Source organism: Motacilla alba, chromosome 8 (assembly GCF_015832195.1).
Source record: "Motacilla alba alba isolate MOTALB_02 chromosome 8, Motacilla_alba_V1.0_pri, whole genome shotgun sequence".
Classification (NCBI taxonomy): domain Eukaryota; kingdom Metazoa; phylum Chordata; class Aves; order Passeriformes; family Motacillidae; genus Motacilla; species Motacilla alba.
Window position 1 is genome coordinate 27,407,782 of NC_052023.1, and position 27,749 is coordinate 27,435,530.

Below are 27,749 nucleotides of genomic sequence, written 5' to 3' on the forward strand. Positions count from 1 at the left end.
AGGTTCTTAACACCCACTTGATGTACAAAAAAGCCAACAGAAGTTAATGTTTAATGAGAAGCTTCAATCACTTAGCTACAGTGCTTACCTAAAAATCTTATTACCTAAAAATCAAATGCTTTTAAGAGTCCACGTCTCACTAACTTCCTTTACTTTCATGTTAAAGTGACCTGAATGCTTAAACAACTGTAAAGGTTACCCAACACCTAAAGGGGTTTTTACCAGGATACGAAATATTACTTGCAGGTTATAATTCCATAACAGCCCACGCTGTTCCATATGGTATGGGATCCACACCATCCATCACAGAAGAGAAATATGATCATAACAAAAGCATGTCACCAACGGTGCCCCTCCAGCTGAACAGAAGTCAGGAAATGAGCTGGGAAATTCCATTTTATATCAGCTCCTTTGCAAGGCTAACCATAAATCTTATATTATCACTTTCATTTCCTATGCAATGGAAAACTTACATCATCACTTAGTGAACAAGTAATACACAGTCACACAAGGAGGTTACGCTTCACCCACCTCCTTCCTTTTCTTTATTCCCACAATACAATTTGCTTCTCTCCGGATATGAAAGCTTTCCTATCCAGCCACCACGTAAGGGGTGCTTTGTCCCCCACCCTCGCTTCAAACACTCCAATTACCAATCTCTTTGGTCTCAGAGCAGGAGGTAGAATATGCTACATTTTAAATTTCAGAGTCACATTGAGTGCTGAAGTGGAGTCTGTTTCTGAAATACTGTGTAACTGCTCGTAGAAAAGAAGCATTTCACTAATCCTAAAATCCCAATAAAAGCTGGCAATCTCACACCTGCCTGTGGCTGGCCTTATACTACAAGACAAAAAACAAACTTGAAAGGACCTCATCCTCCTTGAAGCACTTGGAAAAACACAGAGAAGAGACAGGAGAGGATTACACCCCGAGCATCCTACCTGTGAAGCTCACACCGGGCTCAGAGGTGCCCTCGCTGAGGCAGCAGAGCAGTCTGCCCTCCTTGCCATAGCTGCTGGACTGGAAGAGGACTGTCCCCACACTCATGCTGTGCTTCCCAGAGAGCAAAGAGGCCGCTTGGCACCGCGAGCCCTAGGCTGAGCACAGGGGCTCCACGCACAGCAGCCGCTGCTCGCGGGGCCGGGGGCCGAGGGGAAAGGAAGCGCTGCCGGGCAGGCAGAGCAGAGACTGGGCAATCAGACCCTGGCTAACTGGTTATTAACTGGATGGGAGGGTGGAGCTTTCCAGGGATGCTGAACACACAGAGGATGTGGGGACTGGACTGCAAGTTGAAACAACTTTGAGATGAGCTGGAAAGACAGAGTTTTGTTCCACTACGAGTTAGGTAACAAAGTGTTTGGGAAGAAAGCAAACAGTTTCCTTGGAGAAATTCCTTTGCACAAATTACAAACCAGATCACCCATTAAGGGGACCGCCCAGATTGATTCATTTTTCCACTCCACATACCACTGCTGGAGCACTACTTACAGGAATCAACAGGAAAGGATGTCGGTGAAAATCCGCATCTTGGAGAGGTACAAACACTGAGCACATGAACACTCTTGGATGTGTCAGGAACTCAGACACAGAAAGCAAGGCCAGCACAGTGCACCCAGTCTGAGCTGCACATTTGGTGATTTAATACCACCTGGGACAGTTTCCACAGGGGCCCCAAGAAATTACCTCTCAAAACCCCCAGATTTGCTGATGAATTCTTTAAAAGCCCTGGTTTTCTAGTAGAGCTGCCTTGTGGCAGGACAGGCTCCTCCTGCCAGGTGGCCATGGAAGGGTTAACAAACCAGCACTCACCATGGCAGTCTCACACCTAGGAGGGTGGTGGGCCTGCAGAGGGGTATAAAAGGGAGCAGGGAAAGGGAAGTCTGTGGTTTAGGCTTTTGTAGGGGGAGAGGAGCTACTTCAGTCCAGTGAGGCAAGAAAGCAGCACTTCCATGATCTCTGAACGTCACCATTCTGTGAGAGGGGCAGTGGACCTGTGTGATGATGATTCACACCAGACTAAAGGTAAGCAGGCAGGCTTATTCCAAATGTCTGTTTTGTAAGGTTGTGAATGTAGAAAAAGTGTATCTAGAACTGTGGAGATGCTGTGATGACGAGGAGTTGCCTCTCCCATACGCACTCTGACAAGAGTCATTTCACCTGCACCAACACCTGACATTTGTGGAAAACTAACTAGGCAAAGAATTAACTTAGGACACCTGAATGCTGCTGTTCCTAAAGTTCTGACAAGGGAGTGACATCTTTTTTTCCTCTTCCAAAACCAAGCTCAGTGAATCCTGCAGCATGCTACCCAGTGGTCAGGGGTTGAGACATCTTTACTTGAGAGCTCCTAGGCTTTCTCTCTTTTCCTCTTTGTTTTGCTTCTTGCAGTTCACTGTTTTCTCAGCTTGCATTTGCTCCAAGTACGCTGAATTACACTGACATTTGTACTAAGCTTAGCATATCTGTTAACACACAAAGAATAATCAGAATTTGTGGAGAAAGCCAGCACAGCTTCAGAAAGACATGGATGAGCTTTGTGACAACACCCTTACCTACAATGGTACCAGGAAAGGGCAAGCTGGGTATGGATTTGTGGCTAGATTCGTCTCAGCTGTGACAGTTACTAACCTTAGCTAAAATAACACATTTACTTCTTAGTTAAAGTACAACAGATGAGTAATTGGTATTTTGAACAAAGAAGGATTAGCAGGAAGTTAAGTTGGATTAATAATGTATTTTGCACATATCCCTACTTACCCCATCAATTTTAGCCTCTGTCAGAAGAGGCTGTAGCCAAAGCCTAATGGCTGGTGTGTTAAGAGCTCCTGATGGGAACCATGTATTTGCCAGCAGTGGCATTATTGGTGAGAAACATTTTGGCAGTAAGTCTCTTGCAGCAGAGTAATTTTGTGCCTACACTCTTTCCAGGCACCCTCCTGAAGGTGCTCTCCAGTAAAAAGGACACAGAGTACACAGCAGTTCATAAGGTCCTGTCAAATGCACCCAGCCAGAATAAAATCAAGCATCTTTCTGGCTTCTAGATGGCCATTCTCTCTCTTAAAACTGATTTTCCTAGATAGATATTTTGCACAACAGGCCATCACTTTGACACCTGCATCCTGTTCCTGTGCTCTTCACAGTAAGTGCATGACATAAAATCTTAATTCTGATACACTCAACTTCCTCAGTGGAAGAATCCACCTTTCAGGCACAGCAGTTCTTCCCAGCTCTTTACCCTATTCCCTGTGGTGCTCTTCAAAGCTGTTTCCTGAGAGTGGTTACCCTTCCTGTACAACTTAAGTCATCCATTTAGAAGCATTTTTCTAGTTCTTCCAGCAGTGGGGAAAAGTTGAATAAAAGGAAATCTTGCTGACTATGCTAGTTTGTAATGTATAGTTCAGGGAGCTTCTAAAAAAACTTGCTATACTCTGGATTTCAATGTCTCTTAATCAAATAAAAGAATGTGTTAATGAAAATACAGCCCTGAAATTGATTTGGTGTTGTTGGCCATAGGCCAAAGTGACTGTTTTGTCAGTGTAAGGAGAGAGACAAGGAGGTTTATGGGGTAAATACTGCTTATTGCATACAGTCTTAATCTGATATATTACACAACAAAACCCACAGGGTGTAGACTTGGGTGTATTTTTTCACATAGGGACAACTCAAACACAAAGCCACTGAGATCCCTGCATATGCCACATATCTCATTTTATTTTCACTCCTGAGTCCTTAAACTAAACACCAATAAATTACCTATGGTGCTGTTTTACAGACTCATTTTATTTGCTTACTTTTAAGACCACCAAAGAACAGGCCTTGGTCATCAACTCCAGGAAAGTAGACCATCAAGTACCTAATAAGTGCTGGTATAATTGGTGTTTTGTACTGCACCTTCAAAACACACATCACATTATACCACTGGACCTTCAGATCTTTAACTGGCTTCTTAGTGGGAGGATTTCTGCCTTAATGAATACAAGGAAACAAAACTGATAACACAGCAGCAAGTGGGTTTCCTATTTTGCTGACATGATTGGAACAGTATCAAGTTCTACAGCAGCTTTGTTTCTGAAGCCAAGTCTCAGTACTTCCTGCTAACCAAAAATACTCAAGACAAGCTAGGCACTGAAAAGCAACCAGTGCTGAACAGGCCAAGTTTCTGCTGTCTAATAATGTGGTAGTATTGAAGCAGACCTATGAACTTCCTTTACCCTGTAACAGACTGCAGCTTTTACCTAAATGGACCACCTAGTTTTTCTGCTGACATCCATGTGGCCGTGCAAAACACCAGTTTAAAGGGGTCAGACAGCTCACAGATGGCCTTGGTAAAATGCAGGCACTACCTAAATGCCATTCCTAGGTGTTCCTCTCCTGCAAGCAACCAGACTCTTAATAATGTGGTTTGCTAGAGCCAAGCACAGACCCACAGTTAGTCCTTGGGCCTCCCACAGAGTGGGGCAAGGTTTAAGTATTGTAAACAACCCACTGAGGAAAGCCAAGAAACACAGCTCCAAGCCAAGAACTCGGGATGGGCAAGGAGTAGGTTTCTATTTATGGTACCAGGCTGGGAGAGACAGAAAGGGAGGAGATTTCAGAGTCAGTGACAAAATTGCATCATGAACAGCTCACATCATAGAAAAGGAAATATTTCAAGCTGGCAGCACTGTCATGCCTCAATTATCAAAATATATCTGACATAGATAAAAGTGATATTTGATTTCAGGTGAGAAATACATGGAGAAAGGGTTCTCTATATGCTTTATGCCTTGCAAACAGATTAATTTTGCAACATGATGAAGTGCTGATACAAAACAGGGGTTAAAGTGGTGGGTCTTTGCCTAGAAGAGGGGCTTCTTGGCTAGCTTAGTACAAAAATCCAAGGGAAGACAAAGTTTTAGGATTTGGTGTTACTGAATGTAATTGGTAAAAAGGAGAAAGATATTGATCTCAATTGATTTAGTTCCACCAATGTATGAAGAATTCAAGACATTGTCTACCTGAACATTACAAGGGGTTAGCTGTGTTAAGATTTTAGACAAACTGCTTGTCTCTGTTTCCCTGGTACCAGTTATCCCCTCCCTCTGTTATTAATGCAATCAGAGGTGTCCCTCAGCCCGTTTCTTTGCTTAGATGTCAGTGACACATTTCTCCCATTACCAACATAATGCAGTGCTTCCCTATTTCTTCCTCAACTAATTTCTGGTGAAGCAGCTTTTTGTTGCAGAATTCAGCATGAAATAAATCAAACTTAAACTCCCAAGCCTTCATTTGAAAATCTTCATTCCTTGAAACCAAGATGCATAAATTTCTTCATAGATCAAAGTATAGGCTGTGACTGAACCATCTACACCAGCATTTGGTAGCTCTGCTGTTTTAAGAGAGAATTTTGAAGTAGATGAATTATTGATCATGTTCAGTACAATACTGTTAACCAAACAGGCTGGCTCTCATCACCTCTAAGGTTTTCATAGAACTCTGTCAGGAAAGCAATTCTGGTAAGTGCAGCCAGCAAAATGATGAGGGTTTAGAAGCATTTACAAAGCACTTTAGGGTGAGGTACCCATGTGAGCACAAGAGAGCTGGACCTAACAGCTGTTAGAAGGTAGAACATTCCCTGCACCTTGGCACAGGTACTGGGAATGGTCAGAAGCACTGGACCAGACACAGTCCAAGCCTGACTTCTTTGAGTGGGCCTCTGGGTGAGGAACCAAAACCCACCAGCACAGCAGATAAGGAAAAAACCTTTTTCTTTCCTGAAGAGAGATTTTAATGCAATTAAAATTGAATACAAAGAGGTTCTTAGAACAAAAAACTACAAAGGTAACCCTTTTACAAAATTATGAACACTGTATCCAAGTATTTGTTCCCTTAATTCCCAAGGATTTGCTCAGCTCCTATAGAGGCAGTCAGCTTTGCAACTGCACGAGTCTAGAAACAAGCAGAGAGCAGCAAGTGTAACTGCTCTGTATCACATACCTCCTTCCATTGAGTACTGCAGCTCCAGTCCCTCTTCCTCTGAATGCTGCCCACAGCAGACAGCAACTCACCCCCACAATGCCAGCTTTAGGGAAAGGAGTGCTACGGAGGGACACAGATTTCGAAGGTAACTGGGAAACTGTAATCAAAAGCGTGTTTGACATTCTTCCTCTGTCCTGGCAAGTTCCAGTAAACCTCTCCAGTGCGAAGGGTGAGGAGGATTAGGTCACCCAGTCCAGCTCCAGGAAAGGTGGGATGGCCAAATACACGACAGCTCACAGCAAGTCATTTGGCACTTTTTTAAATCAGTACCTTGGGAGAGAAGTTGCTTAATGGGGATTACACTTCACTGCAGCAGAATTCCAGAGGAGCTGCTACTACTGGCCACATCAAAGCCAGATATTATCTACTTCTAAGCAAATCAAATGGGTACTTATTTACTCACAGTGTAACACAAACACTTGAAGTAAGAGCTCTTCTGCAAAAAGGCTACTTGAGAAATCACAGCTCAGCCGATCCCTGAAGAAACCAGAAATACCCACACTCACAAGGCTAACTGGAGAGAGGTTTATTTTGCAGCTGTAAAGCACCAACTGATCAGACCTTAGAGCTAATATGATATAAATGTCCAAGCTGCTTTCCCAGTGACATAATTACATCTTATTAGATACCTTACAGTATTAGGTACTCTCCTTAGACTCAGCACTTGGATAAACGACCACATTAAACTGTTTCTCAGCTGCCTTTTTAAAATTTATTTTTAGCCCTTTTAGTTAGAGGGAAAACTTGGAAGGAGAGGGTAGAGATTAACTCATTGACTTGTAATCTCAGGAGAGAAAGAAAATGTCAATCTAATAGCCCAAATCTGAGTGATGCCACATCTTGAGGCCCAAGTGTTTTTGCCAGTGCCTCAGACAGGCAGCACTGCTTACCTTGTGGAGGATATTCGGAGGGCAGAGCTCCCCAGGTGAGCTGGTACAGCTTCAGTTTCCAGTACATGAGTTTAATTTTTTAATGGAATCCCAAAACGCTTGTTAGCACAGATGCGATTTCTCAGTTCCATCCACCCACACCGAATATGCAGCAACTGCCAAGGCTACACAGTACTTCTGTTTAAAAAAAAAATTCTCCAGCTAAAAATAAATCACAAAACTCTCAACCTCATTTGTCAGCAACCAATATGCTGTTCAAACCATCGTCCACAGCCATTTTCTTCTCTTGAACAAAGAAGGGGGTCTCTTTTTAGAATATTTACTTCATTTGACTAAAATACCCTTGTGATCTTGCCTCCTTTGAAATTCATTTGTCTTAGAAAACAAACAAGTGTTTCCTTTCCTCCAAGAAAAGCCGAGCTTTAGCGTGAATACTTGCCCAAAAATTGCATGCCGTGTTGTGAACTTCAGAACCAGGGAAAACTCCTAAGGTGGAAAGCCCCTGACATCCAACTGAGCCCTGGCTGAGGGAGGTTTAGTTATCCTGCTCCTTCTCAGCCCTCTGGGCCGATTTCCTTTGCGGGGGAGGCAGCGGGAATGTGAAGTCAGAGGAACAAATCCATGGCACTAAACTTAGCTCCGGCTGCGGAACCGCTTCCCGTTGGTGAAAGCCAGACACTTGTCATTGGCTCCACCGAGCAGACAAGGGGCTCCATTCACCAGCACCAGCCCAGCAGCTGCTCAGGGACCAGGGTAACACGAGCCCCAGCCTCTCCAGAGGGAGAATTCCAAGCCCAGCCACTCCAGAGGGAGAATTCCAAGCCCAGCGCTGCCACAGCTCTGTAGTTTCAGGCTGTGTCACCACATTTGCTTTTTCAAATCTAACTGCAGTGTTTGGCCCTCACATATCAGAATTCAGTAGGAAGTCAAGAATGTACTCACTGAAATAATGTCTTTGGAAAATCCTGCCTGGGTTATGGAAGAATTAATACAGCTTTGAAGGAAAAGAAGCCACTGTAAGAGTGAGCAGGTTCAGTGCTCCTAAAAGTACTTAAAACTACAAAAGGTTTGACTTGCTGATGTAGAAATGAAATCAGTTTATTACAAAGAAAGATAACAGCAAGTGAATAGACAGAATTGTGCATAAGTTAAGTGGAACTGGGTTGAAAATGTTTATATAATTTAGTATGTTTGTAATGGATATTATTCAGTAGGTCAGATATTTTAAGACAGAATAATCAAAGAAACAATATTTTTTTTAATTACTTCAAGAGAGGTAAGACTAGCCAATGTATTAAACTTGATGGAATTTTATACAGTTAAGACACAAACACACATTTGATCTGTCTGCTACTAAAGATGCTTTACATCTACAGCGAAGCTGTGGATTATCTTTTAGGGAGCACAGCACTTTTTGACTGTTAACACCAAAACTATAGAACATTTAAAGGAAGTATGACAGGAAAAACAAGTCCTGCTCCTCATTTTTAGCAGAACACTTAAAATGTCAAAAGCAAGTCAGCCAGCTGACAACTGGGATTCTTCAGGCACACAACAACCACTGTCCCGGGTCACTTCCAGCCCAGCATCCTGCCTGGCAAAAGGGCAATCATATTATTCCAGAATACTTTCCAAACCTCCAACATGTTGTACTCGAGGTGTTTCTGAGCCAGAGCTTGTGTTGTTGCAGTTAAACTTCCTTTGTCCAGTTGCTGTCTGAAGTATTGCAAACTAACCTCACACATGAACAAAATCCTGGTGCCAGAGGACCAAGAGCTCACAGCACCTTGTAGAACAATGAACAGGCTCTGACTGGCTCTGGACAGGACATCTCCTAATTTCTTTTGATCATTCTCAATCTCTACAAGGCAAATCCCAAATGATCAGTACCTGCAGGTGCTTTCTCTGCTACTCATGATTTTTATAAGCCCTTCTCTCATTCTACCTCAGCCATCTCTCCTCCAGGCTGAAGAGAGCCTATGGTTCTAAATGTTGTCATGATATGTCTGATTACAGCTCAGAAATGGATTCCTGTTGTTACAGGGGCAGCTCAGAACTCAATACCTCACATGCAAAGGCAGAACCGTTTTCCTCTGTGTCCCACCTTCTGCATGATCACACTGAATCCTGTTCTGCTTCTTCAACCTCCTGCAAGCAAGTTTAGCACGTGCCATTTGCTTTGCTCTTCACATCATTTGTCATAGCTGCTTTTAATTGAAAAAAAACAACAAACAGTTGAATTTAAGGAAAATCAGAAAGCTGAGTAAAAGACTTTATTCCTGTCTGAGAGTTTCCTCATTTCCAGACCCTATCCACTAAAAAAAAATCGAGGTCTTCTAACAAGTAATATCTACAAGCAGTGGCTAGTAGTGTATGGTCTGACTAAGTCAGCAGATATTGCTATCCTAAGGTGAGGAGCACTTTAAAAAAAAAAAAAATTACCTTGCAAAGGAAACTAGAAGACTGCTGAACCAGAAGACTGGTTAAAGAAAGCATCATTTGCTCTAGGGAGAAATAACCCAGGAGGAGGAAAGCTTGACTGTCCCTGATTTGTTTTCAGAGCAGTAAAGAAAAGCAAACAAAGTACAACAGTGTGGAAATGAGTGACGTAATTCCCCAGACACATTAGGCCACATCTTTTGCCTAGGTTCATGACTGCCATTTCAAAAAGCAGAAATTGCAGGGAAAATACTTAGATTACCCTTCAATTCGGCTAGCAAGGGCAGAATCTAGTCTACAGACAAACAAACAATCATAAGGGAGCTAGTTACAATTTCAGATTTGTCTAACAATTTGTCAAAAGACAAATCCCCAAAAGAGCTGAGATCTGTTGCCAATTTACAACACTAACCTGAATACTAATGGTCTGTTTTTCTATACCACTGCCAACATCCCCTCCTTGTGCTGGGGAAATATCAAAGAGGAAAACAGTTGTTTGGAATTATCTAGAATTGTAACGGGCTGTGAGACAATACTAATTAAATAAATCATATTTTATTGATTTGGCACCACAACACTACTTGGTATTCACCTGGAATGAGATGAGGCAGACAGTGTAAGGTATATTAAGAGTAAGGCTTTTCAAGAATGGATTATGAACTGTAATTTAACCACATGCAAAGATTAACAATGATGGGGAAGGCACCAATGCTGCCTTACCCCCTCAAAATGCAGGTATTCCAAACCCAAAACCTAGATAAGTGTTCTTTTGGAGCAGTCAGTGATGAGGTTTAACAGAATGCTACTCCCCTGATTTTACCCAAATCTATTCCTCTTCTGTTCTGGTTTTCATCCACTGTTTGGAGGTTTTTGAACAGAAATGCAAAATGGCAAGGAAAGTATCTGCTGCATGCTAAAACAGATCCAGCAGCTAAAAAAAGCAAAAAAAACATTATTTCATTTCTGTCACTTGCCGCACAATGACTTGACTAATTTTTCCTGTTCAGAGAATAAAACAACAACGTAGTGTTGACATGCTGAGGGAATAGGAGCCACTGGTGGTTATTTAAGGAGCTTTCCTCCCACTCAATACCAGCATAGCTGTCTGAGCCATCTCCCCTGCAGCCAGGATGGGTGGCATGACTGGGATGCTACAGGATTGGCCATGGTACTGTCACTACTGTTAACTGGGGCCACTCAGCCTCTGCTACAGCTCCTGCCTTTGGGTGCCACCTCCCCAGTGCTTCATTTAGTGTGTTTACTATATATATTCTGAGGGAGGAAGGAAGAGGGAAAGGGCTGGAAATTCCCAGTGGGAGGTGTAACATCATGGCTCACTCAGCAGTCGGTTTCCTCTTGCTCTGGAAAGCACTGGTTAGTTCCTCAACTGCATCCATCCACAGCAGCAGTTTGGGTGGATTTTACTGGGCATAGCAAGATGCTTTTCCACAGAGCCAATAAAAGGCTCTGGCAGAAGGACATTGCTACATTCATGGCAAGACTTTTGCCAGTTGTGCCATACAGCTGGCTCCAGGAGCTATGTAAGACTGCTTCATTTAGGAGTGTTGTTTTATGAAATATCCATTTTGAACTGAAATTGAGACCAAGTCTGGCTGTGCCAACTTGCAGCATCCCCACATCTTCAGGTCTGAAAGGCCAAGAAAGGTCCCTTTCTCTTGCTCAATTGAGATATTTTCTTTTTTCTAATTTGACAGAGTTCCACCTCATTCCTTCTTCCTCCCACTCCACAGAAAAACATTCCCAGTTGTTGCTGGCCTGTACTGGCTGTCAGACAGCTGACTGCTTGGATTACACAGGGCTGTATTGTATCCCTGCAGGACCCAGCCACACAAAGTGGGATCAGGGCTCACTACTGGGCTCTACCAGCACACCAGGTGCTGTCTTGAAGTTGGAAATCCCAAGACAACAGGCAGTCCTCCATGTGCTGCTCTCAAAACATTCTCTCTTGAGCCTCTCAAAGTACAAACCTACTCCAAATCAGCTACTCAAGTGACCAAAACTTGTACTCACTCTGACTCAGCCTCTTACAGCAAAGGGATCCTGTCTTCCATCTTTTGTCCAGGTACTGGAAATTAAACCACTCCAGAGCTTTTGGCAGCTCGGGAGACCTTTCAGTTTCATTTCTACTATTAACAGCAGTTAGCTATGGCAATCCTGTATTTTGAAGATATTTAAATGACCATAGCTCTCCTCAGTACAGCAGTTAGAAAGCAGAACATCCACCATCCCATGCAGATCCTGCTTCCAGCCAAGGGCTTCTCCACCCCATCCTTACGGACACCCCTTCTTTACTACAGGACAGTCAGTCACTGCCAGCTTCCAGAGATGCCACTAAACCTGCCTTTCAGGGCAGTTCTCTTTTGGAATTCCAAGCTGCTGTGACTGTTACTTAACTTGCAAACTTCTTTGGAAAAAGTACCCTTGAGGCAAACTGCAAGACATGCCTCAGCCATGGAGCACCCAGAGGCAGATCCCGTTAACTCCTGACTGAAAGCTGCTGTGCTTCAGCTTTAAAATGGATTTTCAGCTTAGAAGAACTTCACAGAATCAGGAGCTAATTAATATTTGGAAGTTATTTGAAGGGTCTTTAGAACTAATGACATGTTTCCTGTTCATCTACATCACTGCCAGAAACTGTCTTCTCACTATTTTCAAGCTACTTTAAGCACTTAAAAGTCAATATAACAGAGGTGCTGCTGCTTAGAAGTAACCTGGATAGGTTATAGAGCTGAGCAAGTGCCAAAACTGTCAAAAACAGTGAGGCAAGGAAACATGCACTTATTATTGCTTTGGGAGCTAAGTCTCTAAGTCTAAAATAAACCACACACGCATAACCATGTTAAATTTTTTAAAAGCCTGTATGATCAGTCCCTGAAAAACTGACCCAAGAGCTGAAAATTGGAAGCACCCAGCACACTAAGTTCCTCCAGCAAGGATGCTGAAGTTCCAGCACGATGCATCAGCAGAGGCTGTGGGACCAACACACCTTAAGGTCATGCTTTCATCATGAATAGTGCCTCAAAAAGGGAAAGCCTCTGAACAGCACCCAAATCAATGACTGATACACAAAAAATGAGAGCCTGGAGAACATCCAGCAGGGACCTGCAGAGAGCAAGATTTGAAATTTTTTTTCCTCTAAAAAGATTAGTGACTTAAACATACAGGGTCACACCTTGTGCTCTGACGCCAGAGACTGAGTAATGGCAAACATCAAATAGTTGTGAGCAAATCCAGCAAGTGGAATCAGCCCTCAGAAGGACTGACTAATCTGGGATGGTGTCTCCTCTTCCCAGCAACGTCAAATGTGCCTGCTCAGTAAAACTTCCACATCTGAATTGGGTCTAATGAAAATGCAGTGAAAGATTACCAGGCTAAGAACTTCATTCCTAATTACTACAAAACCAGACTAACAGATTCGTTGGCACAACTAGATTCTTTGGGCACAAATATTGGTCTCTTTTGACAAGTTTCCATCCATTCAGCCTTATCACATTGCCATTCAGGTGACCAGGATACAAGTAGGCAATATCCTGTAAAACTTTACTTCAAGATCAGGTACTTCCTAGATCAATTTATAACTCCTCCCTATCGTGGGGAAAAAAAAAAAACAAAAAACGAAACAAAATGAAAAAAAAAATTTAAAAAATCCCAAACAAACAAAATACAAAAATCCAAACTACTCCTCTTATTTCAAAAATTCCTGGTCAATCTTTTAGAAATTATGTATTGTGCATACTGCAGGCAGATTATTTATTACAGACTTCATACAAGAGATACATGCTGCAGAAGCAGGGCTGAGACTAAGTTACTCAGAATATATGGAGTCTAATGATTCTGTTTCTAAAGCAAGGGTAGGGCATCCTACAGGTAAAACAGACTAACAGGGAAACTGATAGTCTTGGCTTGTTTTTAGTGCATGAAGGTGGCTGCTGTAATCTAAGACAAATACATAAAATACAGGTTTTTCCTTTAAACTGGTGAGGAAAAATAACCAGGTCTGGGTGTGGAGGACTCAAACCAGTTTTTGTGGGAGCTTTGCCAATGTCATAAGAGCTGCAAGGGTGGTACCCTCCTCTCAAAGAAAAAACACAACTGGAAAAATCAGGCTGTGCAAAAACATGTGTAACTTGGGCAGGGGAAAAGAGGAAGGAGAACTAAGAGCACCCCGGTAGGGCACAGAAAACCACTATGGTCCATATGAGCATTCTTTATTTTTAGAGAGATGTGGCACTCACACAGGCTCAGATCACCAGAACTCCTCCCCTGTGAAGAAATTAGCATTACCCTGCCAACCTGAACTGGGGTACGGAGCCCTTCCAACCACCACTAGACAATTCTGAAAAGAAACACCTCCACCAACTCCTAACCCTAATTAGGATTCATAATCTGAACCTCCTGCAGCTGTTGAGATTCCTCTCCTGGTTTTGTCTGGAGCTTTGGGGTGGGGATCATTGTGCAGACACACGCGCTAGCTGTGCAGCTGTCTCTGGAAGCAAGGACCAGGCATTCCTCCTCACAATGAGGTGTGCAGGCACTTTTTTTTCAGATTTAAAGCTGCATGAGGGCTACCATGCAAAGCTGAGAGGGCTCACCTGCCACCCACTGATTTTCTTGTAGTCAAGAGGCAGTCAGGAAACAGCAGTATGAGTATTTCATCCCAAACTGTGGGGTTTTTCTAAATCTGGACCATTGCTTTATAGATTTGTGACAAGAGACAATGATGTTTTCCCATTGAGGATATGAATTCTACTAAGATTTATTTCTAGACCCTCTAGCAGGTAACCCCTGCTCAGGTAACTAAGCAGTAAGATCCACAACCTCTGCTGAAATGTTTTATGAGCGATTAAAGGATGGAAAAGCAAGAGGATGTATTAAATCCCAGACTTCTGCCAAGGCTGTACCTGCTTTGTGGCTGACTCCTCCCACTGCTGCTAACCATGCTCCACCAGCAGTAAATGCCTATTCTCAGACACATTAAATTCACAGCCTACACAACATTCTCAGTCAGGGCATGCTAATATTATGGCTTGATACTACACAGGATATTTTTGTAGCACTTGATATATCGAGTGTCTTGCAGTTTTGGTATTTTATTCTTTTGACAGCCCCAAAGAGTAGTAGGATAAATTTGTGCTATGAAGGAGGTCTGAAGCAAAGCAAAAGTAACTTCCTAAATATCTGCAAGCTATGGCAGAGCAGGACTCAAGTTGGTGTTGATCAGTGATCCTTCCTAAAGTGCAATACTCAGAGCTTTCATTACAAAACCTTCACACTATCTAACTAATAAATAACACTTTCAATCAAAGTCATAAAAGACACTGAAAACAGCTACTGATGTTGTCTAAACAAAAACTCCTACTCACACTAATGAAGTAGGATTAAAATAAATAGCTTTGAGTTCAAGCATCAAAAAAGGTAAAAAAAACCTGCCATGGGGCAAAGCATAATAGAAAGCCTTACAGTCAAACTTGGAAAAAAGGCCTGTGGAAAGGGTGTTGCTTCCATAGTCCTGCTAGAGATGCGCTGCATAAACCATCTTGTGTGCTCATGCCTCACTTATCTGTGTGACAAAAAGTCTTCCTTTTATAAACTGACTACTCTGCCAGTGCAGAAAAAAAAAAATTAAATAGTTAACTACCACGGAAAATAGTTTTCCTAACTGCAGGGATTTTTACTCATGCTAGTATCTTTATATATACACACACACATATATATATATAGAGAGAGATGGTACCTTCATAGAGAGAAACTATTTTCTCCAGCTCCTGCACATCTGTATTCCAGGTTCTAGAGCTGACATCCTTTGTCAACAAAGCTAAAGAATTTGGGAACAAACTAGGAGCACACAGTCAGAGAGAAGACACTGTGCATCAGCTGTCTCATTTTCAGAATAGATATGGCTCCAAATAAGACACCAGCTGAGTAAGAATGCTAAATGCTCTGAGGAAAAGCAATTTTTCTTCCTACTTAGTCACCAGCATCAGTTCCTGGACATTCAATTCTGTTTCCCCTTATACCTTCATTTCATACAGTATTGTCCATGGAATGACACTTGTTCCCAACACAGGGCCACTATCTAATTTCTAAGAGCACAAGAGCAACCCTTGGAGTTGCAGCCTTCACTTTGATGTATGAAAACAGTAAATTCTATGTACTAGAAGTAAATTCTCTACTAACTGTGAACAGAGATGTTGTTTGCCTAATAGCTTTTATTAGGTTTCAAAAATTACAAGCCCACCTCCCAGCAGCTCAGGGAGTAACTGTCTGACGAAGAGTATTTTGCTGTGAGAGGAAGAATAGATGGGAGGAAGTAACAAACCAGATGCCAAGGCCTGAAATGCGCCTAAGAACTCAACTTTGTAGCAAGTTAGGAGAGTTTGGGGGAGAATAAAAGGGCATCTACAGCATACCAGAAGTCCTGCCTTTGCTTCTGCATGACAGTATGCAAGACAGGAAGCCTGCCTTGGTTGCATTTTAAACAGGTTTTTATATCTCCTTTGCAGGAGTCTGTTTTAGGACTGATTAATGTGTTTCTTTCAGCATGGCCTTCCACTGGCTTGTATTAATATGTGACTTTGAGAAAAACACAAATGCATCCCAATTTAGTGTAACAACTCAGCAGCCTATGGCTAACACCACCTGTGGCGTCAGGTGATCTTATTTTTTGGTAATTACATGCCCTTAAACACCAGGTTTGGGATCTCCTTGCAGAGATCCTGTTTCCCAGCCACCAGCCCAAGTGCATGAATGCTTATTGCGATTCCCTTTGCATTCCCTCCTGCTAGGCAGACAAAGACATTACTCTACAGCTCTCTCTCTGTTTTAATTCACTGTAGCTTCAGTCTCTTTATGGGTATTTGAGAGATAACACTGAGCAAAATGCAGTGCTTTGAGATTACTTTTCAAGTCCAACAATTAACACAAACATTACCCTTCCCTTGGACCTATTACCACGCCACAAATGTTTTGAAATACAGGCTAGAGCCACAACAAACACATTTCTCCAAAGCCTACAGGATGAGACAAGAGTGTATGACTGAACATTTAATTTAGCCTGCAGACAGCTTTCCTGGGTTTGTTTGTGCCAAAATTAAGTCTAAATAGCTCCATAAACCAAGCAAGCATAATTGTAATTTTACAGATGAGAAGTGCACAGAAGCAATGAGAAGTGATTCTTAATTTGAGTGCTCAGATTACCTAGCAAAAGTATCAGATTTAATGTCCTTCCATGCACGAAAGCTGTCTGCATACTTGCACATAAACAAGTTGGGAAACCTCCCTTGCTGGCAGATGAAGTTAACTTAGGATAAAGCCCAACAGAAACAAAACAACTAAAAGGGAAGCAGCCCAGCTCTTAATGGCAAAAGCAAAACAAACATGTATTGTTACATCTTAATACAGCCACATCTGCCTTTTGCCGTGTGGATCCTGCCTGCTTTTATAACCCAACACTTACTTAAAACACTGCACTGTAACACAGTAATGGTAAATAACACACCCCACTTTCTTAGCGGAAAAAACCTTTTAGCAATGGATACATGAAGGCATTGGAGCACCCTCTCGTGGCAGGCTGGAAACAGTTCGGCACGAGCAGCTGCGATCAATCCTTTTACCTTGTCAGCTGAAAATTTCCAAGTTAAACTGAGTCCCCACCTGGAGCAGGGCAGGCACCGGGAGCCCAGCTGAGCTTTATTCCAGAGTCAGGCTGCACCTAGGAGCAGTTCCAGGCTTTGCCCCCGAGCAGGAAATAAGAACCAAGGTGTTTTATTGAGCAGAAATGCCACCATGGCACACAGAACATGTCCCTGTGCTTCTGCTGTCACGGTGCTAGCCTGTGTGTGCATGGAAAGAAAGACACGTGCCAAGTGTCTCAGCCAAATTTAGCTCGACCCTTTGACAACAAAGTAGATGGAAGCTATACAGGCATATTCAAAATAAGAATTTGAATTTCTGCACAATACTACAGCCAACCTCAGCTCTGACAGACATAAGCCCTGCGGTCTACTTCAACTTTTTAAAGCACATCTGTATTTCTAACTAAGTGCAATAATTACCACACAAACAATCTGTCTGATTTAGAGGACAGCGCCTTCTCCAAGTACATTTTACCCCTAAAGAACTCAAATATATTTATTTATGATGACCTAAAAGTGAAAACAATTTCTAACAAAGCAGATGTAACAAGGGTTCAACCTGCTAGACTTCTATCTCTTAGGGTAGCTATGGCAGGCCAAGCCACTGCAATCAGCATGTGAGCACCTACTGAGTGTGCTAATCAATCCCAAGGCATCTAATGCACCTCTGGAAGAAAAAAAATATGAAAAATGGGCTTGTTGTTCTTCTGTAGTTCATATCAGACTCAAATTTAATAATTAGTAAAAAAAAATTAAAATATAGTTTCTTCTGACATGAAAAATCAGCTCCTTCCCCACATCTATGTTGCAAACCTTATATCCACAGGGTTAAGATCCTGAATTTTAAAAAAAGACTAAATATAACTTGAAACACTAGCATTACAAAACACTACCATTTTCCTATTTATTCTAAGGATCTTCTGTAGATGAAGCCTTTTTAATCTCATAACATACCTCTGCTTTCTCTACTTATTCCAATATAAAATTATGTAAACCCAACAAACATAACCCCAAACAACGAGCGTACAATTGATGACGAGTGAAAAAGTATTTTGCTGTGCTTCACTGAGTAATTAGGCCAGAGCACAGGTTTCACAGCGCTATTGATCACACAAGCTCTGCTCATCCCTCCCCAAGCTCAGGCCTCTCCCTGCCTCAGAAAGAGATGCCAAAACCTCGCCAAACCCTACTGACCTTCTGAGGCAGCAGAGGAGAGCACAGGAATCCTGCAGAGAGGTGGCTCTCACTATTTTATTTTTAATTTATATTTTTCTGCCACAAATGATAAAGCTCATCAGGCTTACTCGATGCCATCCAAGTCAGTGAAAAGCAGGTTTGAAAACAAACCAGAACTGAGAGATATCATCACAAAATGATCAAAGAATCCACTTTCAGAGCACCTGTTCAAGGTCCCACCTCCACCCCAGCCTTTATGCCTTGATCAAGCTGCCACTGGGAGAGCAACTTTACCAAGACTCCACTTACTAAAAACAACAATATTCCAAAGAGCACACAAAGGACACTCTGCAATTCACAGTCTGAGTTGTTAAAACTTGCTATTTTAACTTTAGTATCTAGGAACTGAGCCTGAGAGCTGCCACTTATTAGACTGAAAATTTTTATTTGTCAGTTTATAGATGAAAAAACTTAATTTACAAGACAAAATGAAGCACAAATCAGCTCTCAGAGAATGGATGCTGTTTCCTTTTCACTTGTACTGAAGGGAATGGTGAACACAGAAAAAGCCCTACAATTCAAACTTGTCTTTTCAGCAAAAATTGCATTAAACACAAGCATTAAGTCCATGTTTATGCAAACCAGCTCAGGCCTGTATAACTTTGAGTTCTGCTGCACCCAGCGATCTAATGGAAGAAGGAAGCTAGGTCACTAGTCAAAACATCTTCAAGGTTATTCAGATTTCTTAGAGCGCATTTCCTTCTCCCTAGATGACCCAATTTGTACCAACTTTTAAAAGATTGGCATAAAAAGGCTTTTTTTACTGCTAAACAGGCACTACACTTTCATTAACTGGCCAGTTTTGACAGATTGCTGGGTGGGAAATAACACTTTAAAATTTCTTTTTTTTAAAAACCCTTTAAGGCTAATCTAAATAATCTTTCCAGTTTCCTTCTATTATTAAGCAATTTTCAGAAATACCATTCCAGCTGTACCTTAGCTCTACTTCTGCTCTTGGCTTTCCTAAGCAGCAACCCAAAATTGATATTCTCATCAGTTGTGCAGCCTCCCACGGGTTTTTGAATAGCAGCAGTAAAACTGAACAGTCTTGGTAACTCTGTGACACTGCTGGTTAGCAGAACCAACCCCGAGCAGCAAAGCCTAGGAAATAATCTTCAGAAACTGAGCTGCCCTTGTAGGCTAAGGAAGGCCTCATTATATTAATTTACACTCCAGCTGGGGTTTGAAGGGTTATCTTCACAATCCAGGAGCTATGAAATTCAAATGTACAAATATTTTGGAGTTTTGTCTAGAAAACAGATCTGTGCTCTGTAAACACCTTTTAGATCTCTGACAGTTAGGGTTAATGTAGGAGGTAATACCAATCTACTTGGATATGACAATATTTAAACAAGCTCCTACCCCAGGCCATGTTGGAGTGCACACAGATTTGTGATGGGGAAATGTCTCTTCACTTTGCAGTTCCTGGAGGTTTTGGGGTGTTTGCTGAGGAACACCACTCTCTGCAGCTAACTTTTTGAAAAAAAATGAATCTGACTGAAAACACAATATGAAAAACAGGAACGCTTCGTGATCTATGCTACACGCTCCAAAATGTATAATATTCATATAATTTAGCCAATATTCACACAATTTCTTTCAACCAGAAGCAAGCCTGAAACCTGTTTCAAAATTAGCCACGGTGCTGATTTTAGCTGAGAAGACAACAAATAGGAATAGCCAAGACATGCTTGATGCTTTCTGTTGGGATTAGCATTAGAAAAACAAAGGAGAAATGGACATGGAGGTGCACAGGGTCACAAATCCAGAATGTTCTCCTCCTCTTACCCTATAATTCAATTGCTAACTTGACCCAAAAGCAGCAGGAGATGGTTCCTATGCCTTTGCCACGTATAGCTTATAACGAGAAGCAGCTACTTCCATTTCACCTCAGTAGAAAATAATAAAATCAAGAAAACACTAAACAAACCAGGAAAGACATCAAGATCCAATCCAGCAGCACTGTAAATTAAAGGATGAGGCATGCTGTCCTATAGAAAAATGAGTGTTCCTTCATTTAACAGCTACTTTTCTTATTTAACTGTAGTCCCAATTCTTGCATTACTATTGTCACAGAAAACTTTAAAACTAATGTAAGCGAAGCTCCATGTTTATTAATACATGTAGTTATTTTTAACTGAAGGATCTTAGTAATATTAAGATTCTAAGGACAATGTTTGGCTATAAAAGAAGAGGAGGGGAAATTCTTGAAAAAGAAGTAAAGAAGTATGTTTAACAGACCTCTAAAGAGCACCAGAAGATTGAAATAAAACTAATTTAATTTTTAGTGAAGTACTTCCGTACATCTTTGTCTCCCCTTCAAAAAAGGGAAAGTTATTTCAGAGCTGGTTTTTTGGGGGTTTTTTAAGTTGTTCTGCTGAATTAGCTGGTACTGAAAGCCACCTATTAAAAAGTTAATTTACACCCAGCTGCAGACAAGCAATCATAGTGGGAGATGCACATGTCTCTATAGAGAGCCCACAAAGCACAGGCAACTTCCTAAGCAGATATGGGTAATAGAACTAAGCTTTGTTGTTGTGGTTTGCAGCGTTACCAACAGGAAGCCTCAATGGTTTTATAAGTGTCACTTATTCCAGAGAGAACAATCTCTATGGGTAATACCAAGAAATACTTCAAAATAAAGTATTTCATAACCACAAAGCCAGAGAAACGTGAAGGATGATGCAGTAAGGTGAGAAAACCGTGACCTCAGACCCAGCAGGTCAGGGCTGCTGCCCCTCAGCACAAGCTTTTCTTTCTTGCTCTGTAGAAGGAAAGAGGCTGCCAGCGGCCCAAACACTCAAGAGAAGTATTTCTTTACCAGTAAATACTCTGCTGAAGGCCGTTAAGGAGGAAACTCTATGCAGATTCACCTGCAAAGCCAGGCCTGGGGCCATCTGCACTGCAGGCCTCGCGTCACCCCTGATTACAGGCTGCTGGAAGCACTGCTAACGGTTTGGGGAGTTGGGAGATCAGGCTGGAAACAGGATGCACCTGAGGCTTTGCTCTGTGGTCATCCATCCATCCCTGGCTTTCTGAAACACAACCAGGTGAAAACGAGCTCCGCAAGCCACCACACAAAACCCAGCTGCGTTACTTTTAACAACTTTCCAATGCATCCCTACTGGAGCGAGTACAAAGTGCTGGTTCTTGGTTTGTGTTAGCTGGATTCTGATAGTTTCTTCTGACTGTAAATTAGTCAGCTGTCAGCAGTACTTAGAAGGCAGTTTATGGATAGTAAGTATCCTGGAAACATTAAGTTGTGACAACTAAGAGAAATGAGCTAGAATAAATCATGCTAACGATCGTCTGGCTTTAGCTATAAAACAAAGATCTAAAAAGTACAGCTTGACTTGGGCAAGGACTGGCCTTCTTTAGGAACAAACAAACATGATATATGCTCCAGTGGGTCACAGAGCAGGTCACTCCTCCTGAGCACCAGAGAAAACATGGTTTCAGGCTTACTGTCCCAGAATCTGTAATAAGTACCAGCCATAAAATATTCCTGAAGCCAAGCCTGCTAGAGCATCTCCAGGAGATAGGCCAACTCTCCCCAGTCTAATTATGTGAGCTGGTGATCCCGGTAGATTAAAAAAGGATGGTTTAAGACACTTGTAACAATTTGCTCGTGTGTCCCTGTTCATTTCCCACCGATTTGTTCACTTGGCCATGTCCTTAATTCCAAAAAAAATCCCACAATTTTTTTTTTTGCAAAACATTACACTTGCAAGCAATAGCAAGTTTGTGAAATATTGCTAGAACAACTTGTACCACACCATCTGCTACATGGGGAGAACTGAGAAGTTAGAGATATGTCTGGGCTTTGAAATTTGATTTTTAAGTTGGTTCTGAGTAAAAACCTTTTGAGGTAACTTCATTTCAGTCTTACCTTCTTCAGACTGTGTTCCCTGTCTATGTGAAAAGAATTAGATCAGTAGTCAGTACTACATTGTCCCTTCCATCGAGTTGGTAGTCTCCTCTCTTTTGCAAAATTCATTATGCAAAAATCCCAGCTTAACACAAGGGATAAAAATCAATATTTAATGCAATGGATCTGCAGGAATAATTTAGATATCATGAAGATGGATGCAACAGGGAACACGCCTACAAATTCATGTTCTACAAGGGATGTTCCTCTAGACACTCAGCTCGACTGTCCTTTATTCCCCAAATAATTAGTTAAGAGTTATTTATATATTGTGGTCCCACAAGATTTCTGATTTACAGTACAAAAAGCCAGGCACTGAATACAGTGATTATATTCCATCTGCACGGGGCATTTACTGACAGGAAAGTCTGTGGGCAAGTAGCTCTGGCCTGAGCTTGCTGCATTTCACTGGGATGAAGAATAAAGAACATTTTAGGCAGCCCACAAAGTGCAGTTGTTAAACTGACCCTATTTTCTCTCCTTCTTTCCATTTTCCTGCATCCAGCTTTTCAGTTTCAGAATTTCAAAGGGACAGTGTTATTTATGCTTCTTCCTATTTTAGAATGTCTTTATCATGTGTCATAGCACTCTGACTGCCTTAGGGGAGCTTTAATGATAATTTTATTTTTAAAAGTATAGGCTTATCTAGCCTGACCTTGATGCACATAATAAAAGGTTGCTAAACTCCTCCTCTAGAAAACAAAACAGGGAGCAAATGTCCTGTGCCCGCTGGATCAAAAGCTCAAGTGTGGCAGAGCCTTCCACTACCCCAAAATATATCACCAAGGCAACTGTAGCAGTATTGCAAACAGGTATTGCAAAGGCTTCCCAGCCAGGATTTAAATAATCTGATTTTCCTGCAGTATGTGCTCTACAACACTCAGCAAGTCTTTTTGGAGATGAAAAGCATGCTAACACCATTCCAAAGAGTATCTTGGTACAGTAGCCTGTTATCAGTGCTCTTCTGAAAGAAAATTACAAGTGTCACTGTTCAAAGGTCAAACCAGCTCAGTAGAGTCCGTGCAGCTTGGAAGTTACTGGTCGTTGTTGCTTGTTCCCCCTTCCTCAAACAAATTTCTGAAAGGATAAGGAGATAACTGACTTCCCTCTTCACTCTCCTGTTCCTTCTCCGGAAGGGAAAGCTCATCCTTTAATGCAAGCACTTCTTATCTTTGCTGGTTGCACTGATCTGTAAGAATTTGGTTGTACCTACTGCTCACGGCAGCTCTTCCCTCTTGAGTTGTGGTGCTCACGAATTCCAGTGGAGTGCACGTGGGAACACCAGTGTTTGAACAACCCTCATGTTCACACTCGTCCTTTCTACTACACCACCAGCAACCAGCACGCTTACAATCCCCAGCCTGCTTTTATAAGTCACTGACAACATGCCAGGAATGCTCACAAAGGGGTGTTTTCAAGGGCTAATTGCAGAAGACTGCACATTCCATTATTATCTTCTTGCATCCTGGAACTCCGCTCCATAACTAATGGAATCACACGAGTGTATCAGCTTGCTTGGGACTTTTCTGCTCAATGTCACACACAGAACTCAACACCACAGTGAGCTGAAAGCCCCAGCAGTCCAGGTGTCTGCTCTCATGATGGAATAGTGGAGTGCCACGATGCAGATCCCTTGATCTTTCCATAAAACAGAAAACATCTTCAAATTCTTTGTTCCAAAAGTACATCCTGAAGTAGGCAGTGCCTCTCCTGTAGGGCTTCTGCCACACAAACTATAACCCAGCAAACAATCATGGGACAAACTGGCTGTACTCAATCTCTTGATTTTCAAGGACATCTATGGTTCAAGTCAGCTGGGTGAAAAATGTCTGTCTCAGATTTCCAATAGCTTAGTGAAAAGGGTTTTACACTTCATCCATTTGACTCAAACTGCTCTTCAAAATCCTGGAGCAGAACGGGTCTGAGGCTGAAAACATTAGTTTATTTCCACCCTTTTAATAAACAATCCAGAAGAAACAACCCCTCAAAATGAACCTTGGCAGGAGTACTCAGCAAGGTTTGCTGCTGGCACAACATGTAGGAAAGCTGCCCACAAAAGGTAGGGATTTCTAAACAGGTTGTCTTTTCCACATCCATGACTGTGCCAAGGAAAGCCAAGGAAGGAAGATAATCCAGCCCCATCCAGCGACTGGCTGCTTTAGCCACTGGTCCAAGAGTGCTAACCCACAGTCCTGTGCTTTTGCTATCATTTTCCATACACCGTGAATACATGTCCCAGAAAAAGGATGGAAGGTTGAGTTCAGAAAGAAATTACTAGAAAAGAGGCATCTGGGTCAAGTAATACCACCAGCAACCAGAGCATCTCAGCAGCAGAAGTATATGACTCACTTAAAGAAAACCTGGCTTGCTGCTGGCTAAAACAGGAGAGCAATAGCATTAAATGAAAAATGAGAATACAAGTTGATGATAAAAAATTCCCTTGGACAAGGAGAGTCAGGATCACAGGAAACAGCTTCTCTGCCAAAGGAAGTGAACTCCAGATTTAGGAACACTACAAGCATTTTAGATTTTGCCCAAGACAAGTATTTACAAAGGTACCCAACTTTACTAGCATTTGCTACCGATTATTAATATTGACTTGTTAACTCATTCCTAGTAAAATGTGAATGGAATCAGGGAACAATTTAACACAGCTGAGACATTCACCAAGATGGAAGAGAGTTTGAAACCTGCTCTGAAAGTCTCAAAACCTGGGTTGCCAAAAAGTCCCACACCTTCTACACAATCTAACAGAACAAAAAGCTGTTCCTTGTTTTTTAAGACACACCTTCCTTTACAGTCTACAAGGAAAATAACAAAAACAATCCTAAGTAAAGACCCTATGTAAAGCTACATCCATTACCTTGCCACTGAAGCAGATAACCTAAGCAATATAAATAGTAGAGAAATTATTTTGAAAGATACCATCACTCTTATCCCAGAGCAACATTCTTTTTATGTGGCACTGAACAGTTTTATTCGGTGTCTTGGCCTTCCAGGCTCATTCTTGTTTCTCATTCTATGGAAGACAGAGCAGAAGGGCTGGCAGGGCCCGTAATTTGTCTTCCTGGTGTGCATGCATGCTTCAGAAAGCTTTTCCTCTCCATTTCCCTGCCACTACATGTAAATAATTCTCCCTACTGTCTACCTTTGAAATTTAGTAGGGTGTGGGGAGGAGCTAGAAGGAATTGTTCAAGATGCTGAACTGAATTACTACCAAAACATGCAGCAGTAACAAAAAGAAGTGCTTGAGTCAGTGTCAACTGTGTTATTGGGAAGTCACTACACATCCCCACATGCTGTCATGCACTTCCCACAAACGCCCTTTCTGTCCTTGCCTTGTAAGAGCAGAACCAAAGAGTCATCCTGGTACCAAAGCATGAGAAGACAGTTTGACATCAGCAGGAGTGTACACAGCAGTCTCTACAGCATTCCTACTCTGCTACTAAAGACTTAGGCACATCCCACTGAAAGTGGGGTATGTGCATAACTTCTGAGATGTCCTTAACACTGTGAGTGTGCAGTCCGTGATAGCAATGTTTTAGCCAAAGTGCCTTTTAAAGTACAAAAATACAAAGAATAAAACGTGAAGTTGCAATAAAATAACTCTTAGTTTAACTGTGGGTCAGGCACTTGGCATGCATGTTCTGTTTTGGTTTAAAAGCTGATACTGCTGTCTGAACTCAAAAGCTGCGATAACACAGAGATTTTTAAGAACCAGATTTAGGGCTGCGCTCTTGTTTTGATAGATACTTACATGTCAGCAGTCACAGAAGATGATATTTACTTTCAGACTGCTGGTTGCACTTTCCTATATCTTTTTGCCTGAGCTCATTCTATTGAGCAAAAGAAAATGTGTATTGTCAGAAGCAGCCTTGCTTTATAAACACTGACAACTCTCTCTCCACTTAAAGCCAAGCCAGCCAAGCTCTCCAGAGCTGATTCAGGTCTTTAAGATTTGAGATGCATCCGCACATCTACTCTCAACACGCCTGTCAAGGAAGACAGGTTTCAGTTGATCTTACATTCCAAAACTTGGCAACATCTTAACATAATGCACAAATAAGTATATATATATTTAAAAGAAAAGAAACATGGTTACAAAGGAGATTTGAAGGTGTGTGGGTCCTTCTAAGAGAGGTTACAGAGACGTGTACATGAAACATTTCCGGTCTCGGTTTACAGCAACAGAAGTGGACAGGCAAAAACTTCAACCTAGAATCAGATGGCAGCTATAATACCACAGTCAAAACGAAATTGTTCGCTCCGTCAGGACCGAGACAGAGTCTCACAGATCTACAACGGCAAGTCACAAACGCCTCGGCAAACAGTCCGACAAGGCACATGTTACCTTTACCTTTGTAAACAGAACCAGAGCTCGGAATCGCCGCGGTGACAGCGACCGAACCCCGCAGGTCCCGATCCCCGGCGGTGCCACCTCTCTCCCGCTATGGCTGGCGGGCAGTCCCGATCCCCAACTCCAGCGGGTGGAGGGGGGAAGCTCCTCCGAAGGCGAGCATCCCCCGGGACGTGGCGGCCGGGGCAAGCATCCCCCGGGACGTGGCTGCCCCGCTCCCCCCGCCTGCCTCTCCCCTCCCCCAGTAAACCCACCACAACAAAAGAGGGAGGGGAGGAAGGCCGATCGCGCCCCTTTCCCCCTCGCCGCGGCCGCTCACCGTGCTGGGTGAAGACATTGAATCCTCCCTCTGCGGAGCGCCCGGCCGCCTCCCGCCGGCGGCCCGCCGGCCTGGCCGCGCTGCTCCCCCGCAGACCCCGCGGCTGCTGCTGCTGCGGCGGCGGCTGGTGCTGGAGCCCCGCGCCCGGCTCCCCGACGCGGCCCACCTGCTGCCCCATGGCGGGCCGCGCTCACATCCCGCCGCTCCCGCCGCTCCCGGCCCGGCAGGCGCGTCCCGGTCCTTCCGCGGCCGGTCCCGGCGGCTCCCGCGGAGCTCCGGGCTGGGGCTCACGGGCTCGCCCCCGCAGCCCCCGCCGCCATCTTAAACCACAGAGCGCCGGCGGAGCGGGGACGGAGCGGCTCCCGCAGCCGCCTCCGGTCCGCCCAGGGAGGGGAGGGAGCGAGGGAGGAAAGGAGGGAGGGAGGAAGGGAGGAAGGGAAGCTGGGATAGAGGGAGGGCGGCTGCCCCCCCAGCCCAGACCGCCCTCCCGCGGCACGCGCAGCAGAATCCCAGGATTGTTTGGGTTGGAAGGGATCTCTGTGGATCACCCAGGCCCACGGCAGGGTCACCTGGAGCAGGTGACAGGAACGCGTCCAGGAGGGCTCTGAATTTCTCCAGAGAGGGAGACTCCACGCCCTCCCTGGGTAGGCTGTTCCAGGGCTCTGCCACCCTCAACGTAAAGGAGTTTTTACTCGTGCTGAGGTGGAATTTCTTGTGCTTTAGTTTATGCCCATTGCTCCTTCTCCTGTCTCTGGGCACCACTGAAGAGTCTGACACCATCCTCTTGGCACTGCCACAGGCAGGCGCATCAGTGGGGACAGGCACAAGTGGAAATGCACATGGGCATGGACTGAGGGGCAAGAGCCACCCGGGTGACTCACCGGATCACACCCCAGGAGAGGCCTCC

The 27,749-nt window shown here is 43.2% G+C and overlaps 1 protein-coding gene across 6 annotated transcripts in view; it reads right to left on the reverse strand.

Moving 5' to 3' along the window:
- The window catches only part of ABL2 (ABL proto-oncogene 2, non-receptor tyrosine kinase), a 42,790-nt gene extending 15,543 nt beyond the window's left edge, over positions 1–27,247 (reverse strand). For 2 of the 6 annotated variants that reach the window (XM_038144298.1, XM_038144294.1), the window contains exon 1: positions 26,843–27,247. In XM_038144298.1, the coding sequence (XP_038000226.1) occupies positions 26,843–27,020 (178 nt within the window). In that variant the 5' untranslated portion in view covers positions 27,021–27,247. Of the gene's footprint in view, positions 1–941; positions 3,102–5,976; positions 6,403–6,908; positions 8,604–26,842 lie in introns of those variants that run through there. The other 4 variants (XM_038144299.1, XM_038144295.1, XM_038144296.1 and 1 more) reach the window with 3 other exon arrangements.
- Between the last annotated feature and the right edge of the window lie 502 nt (positions 27,248–27,749).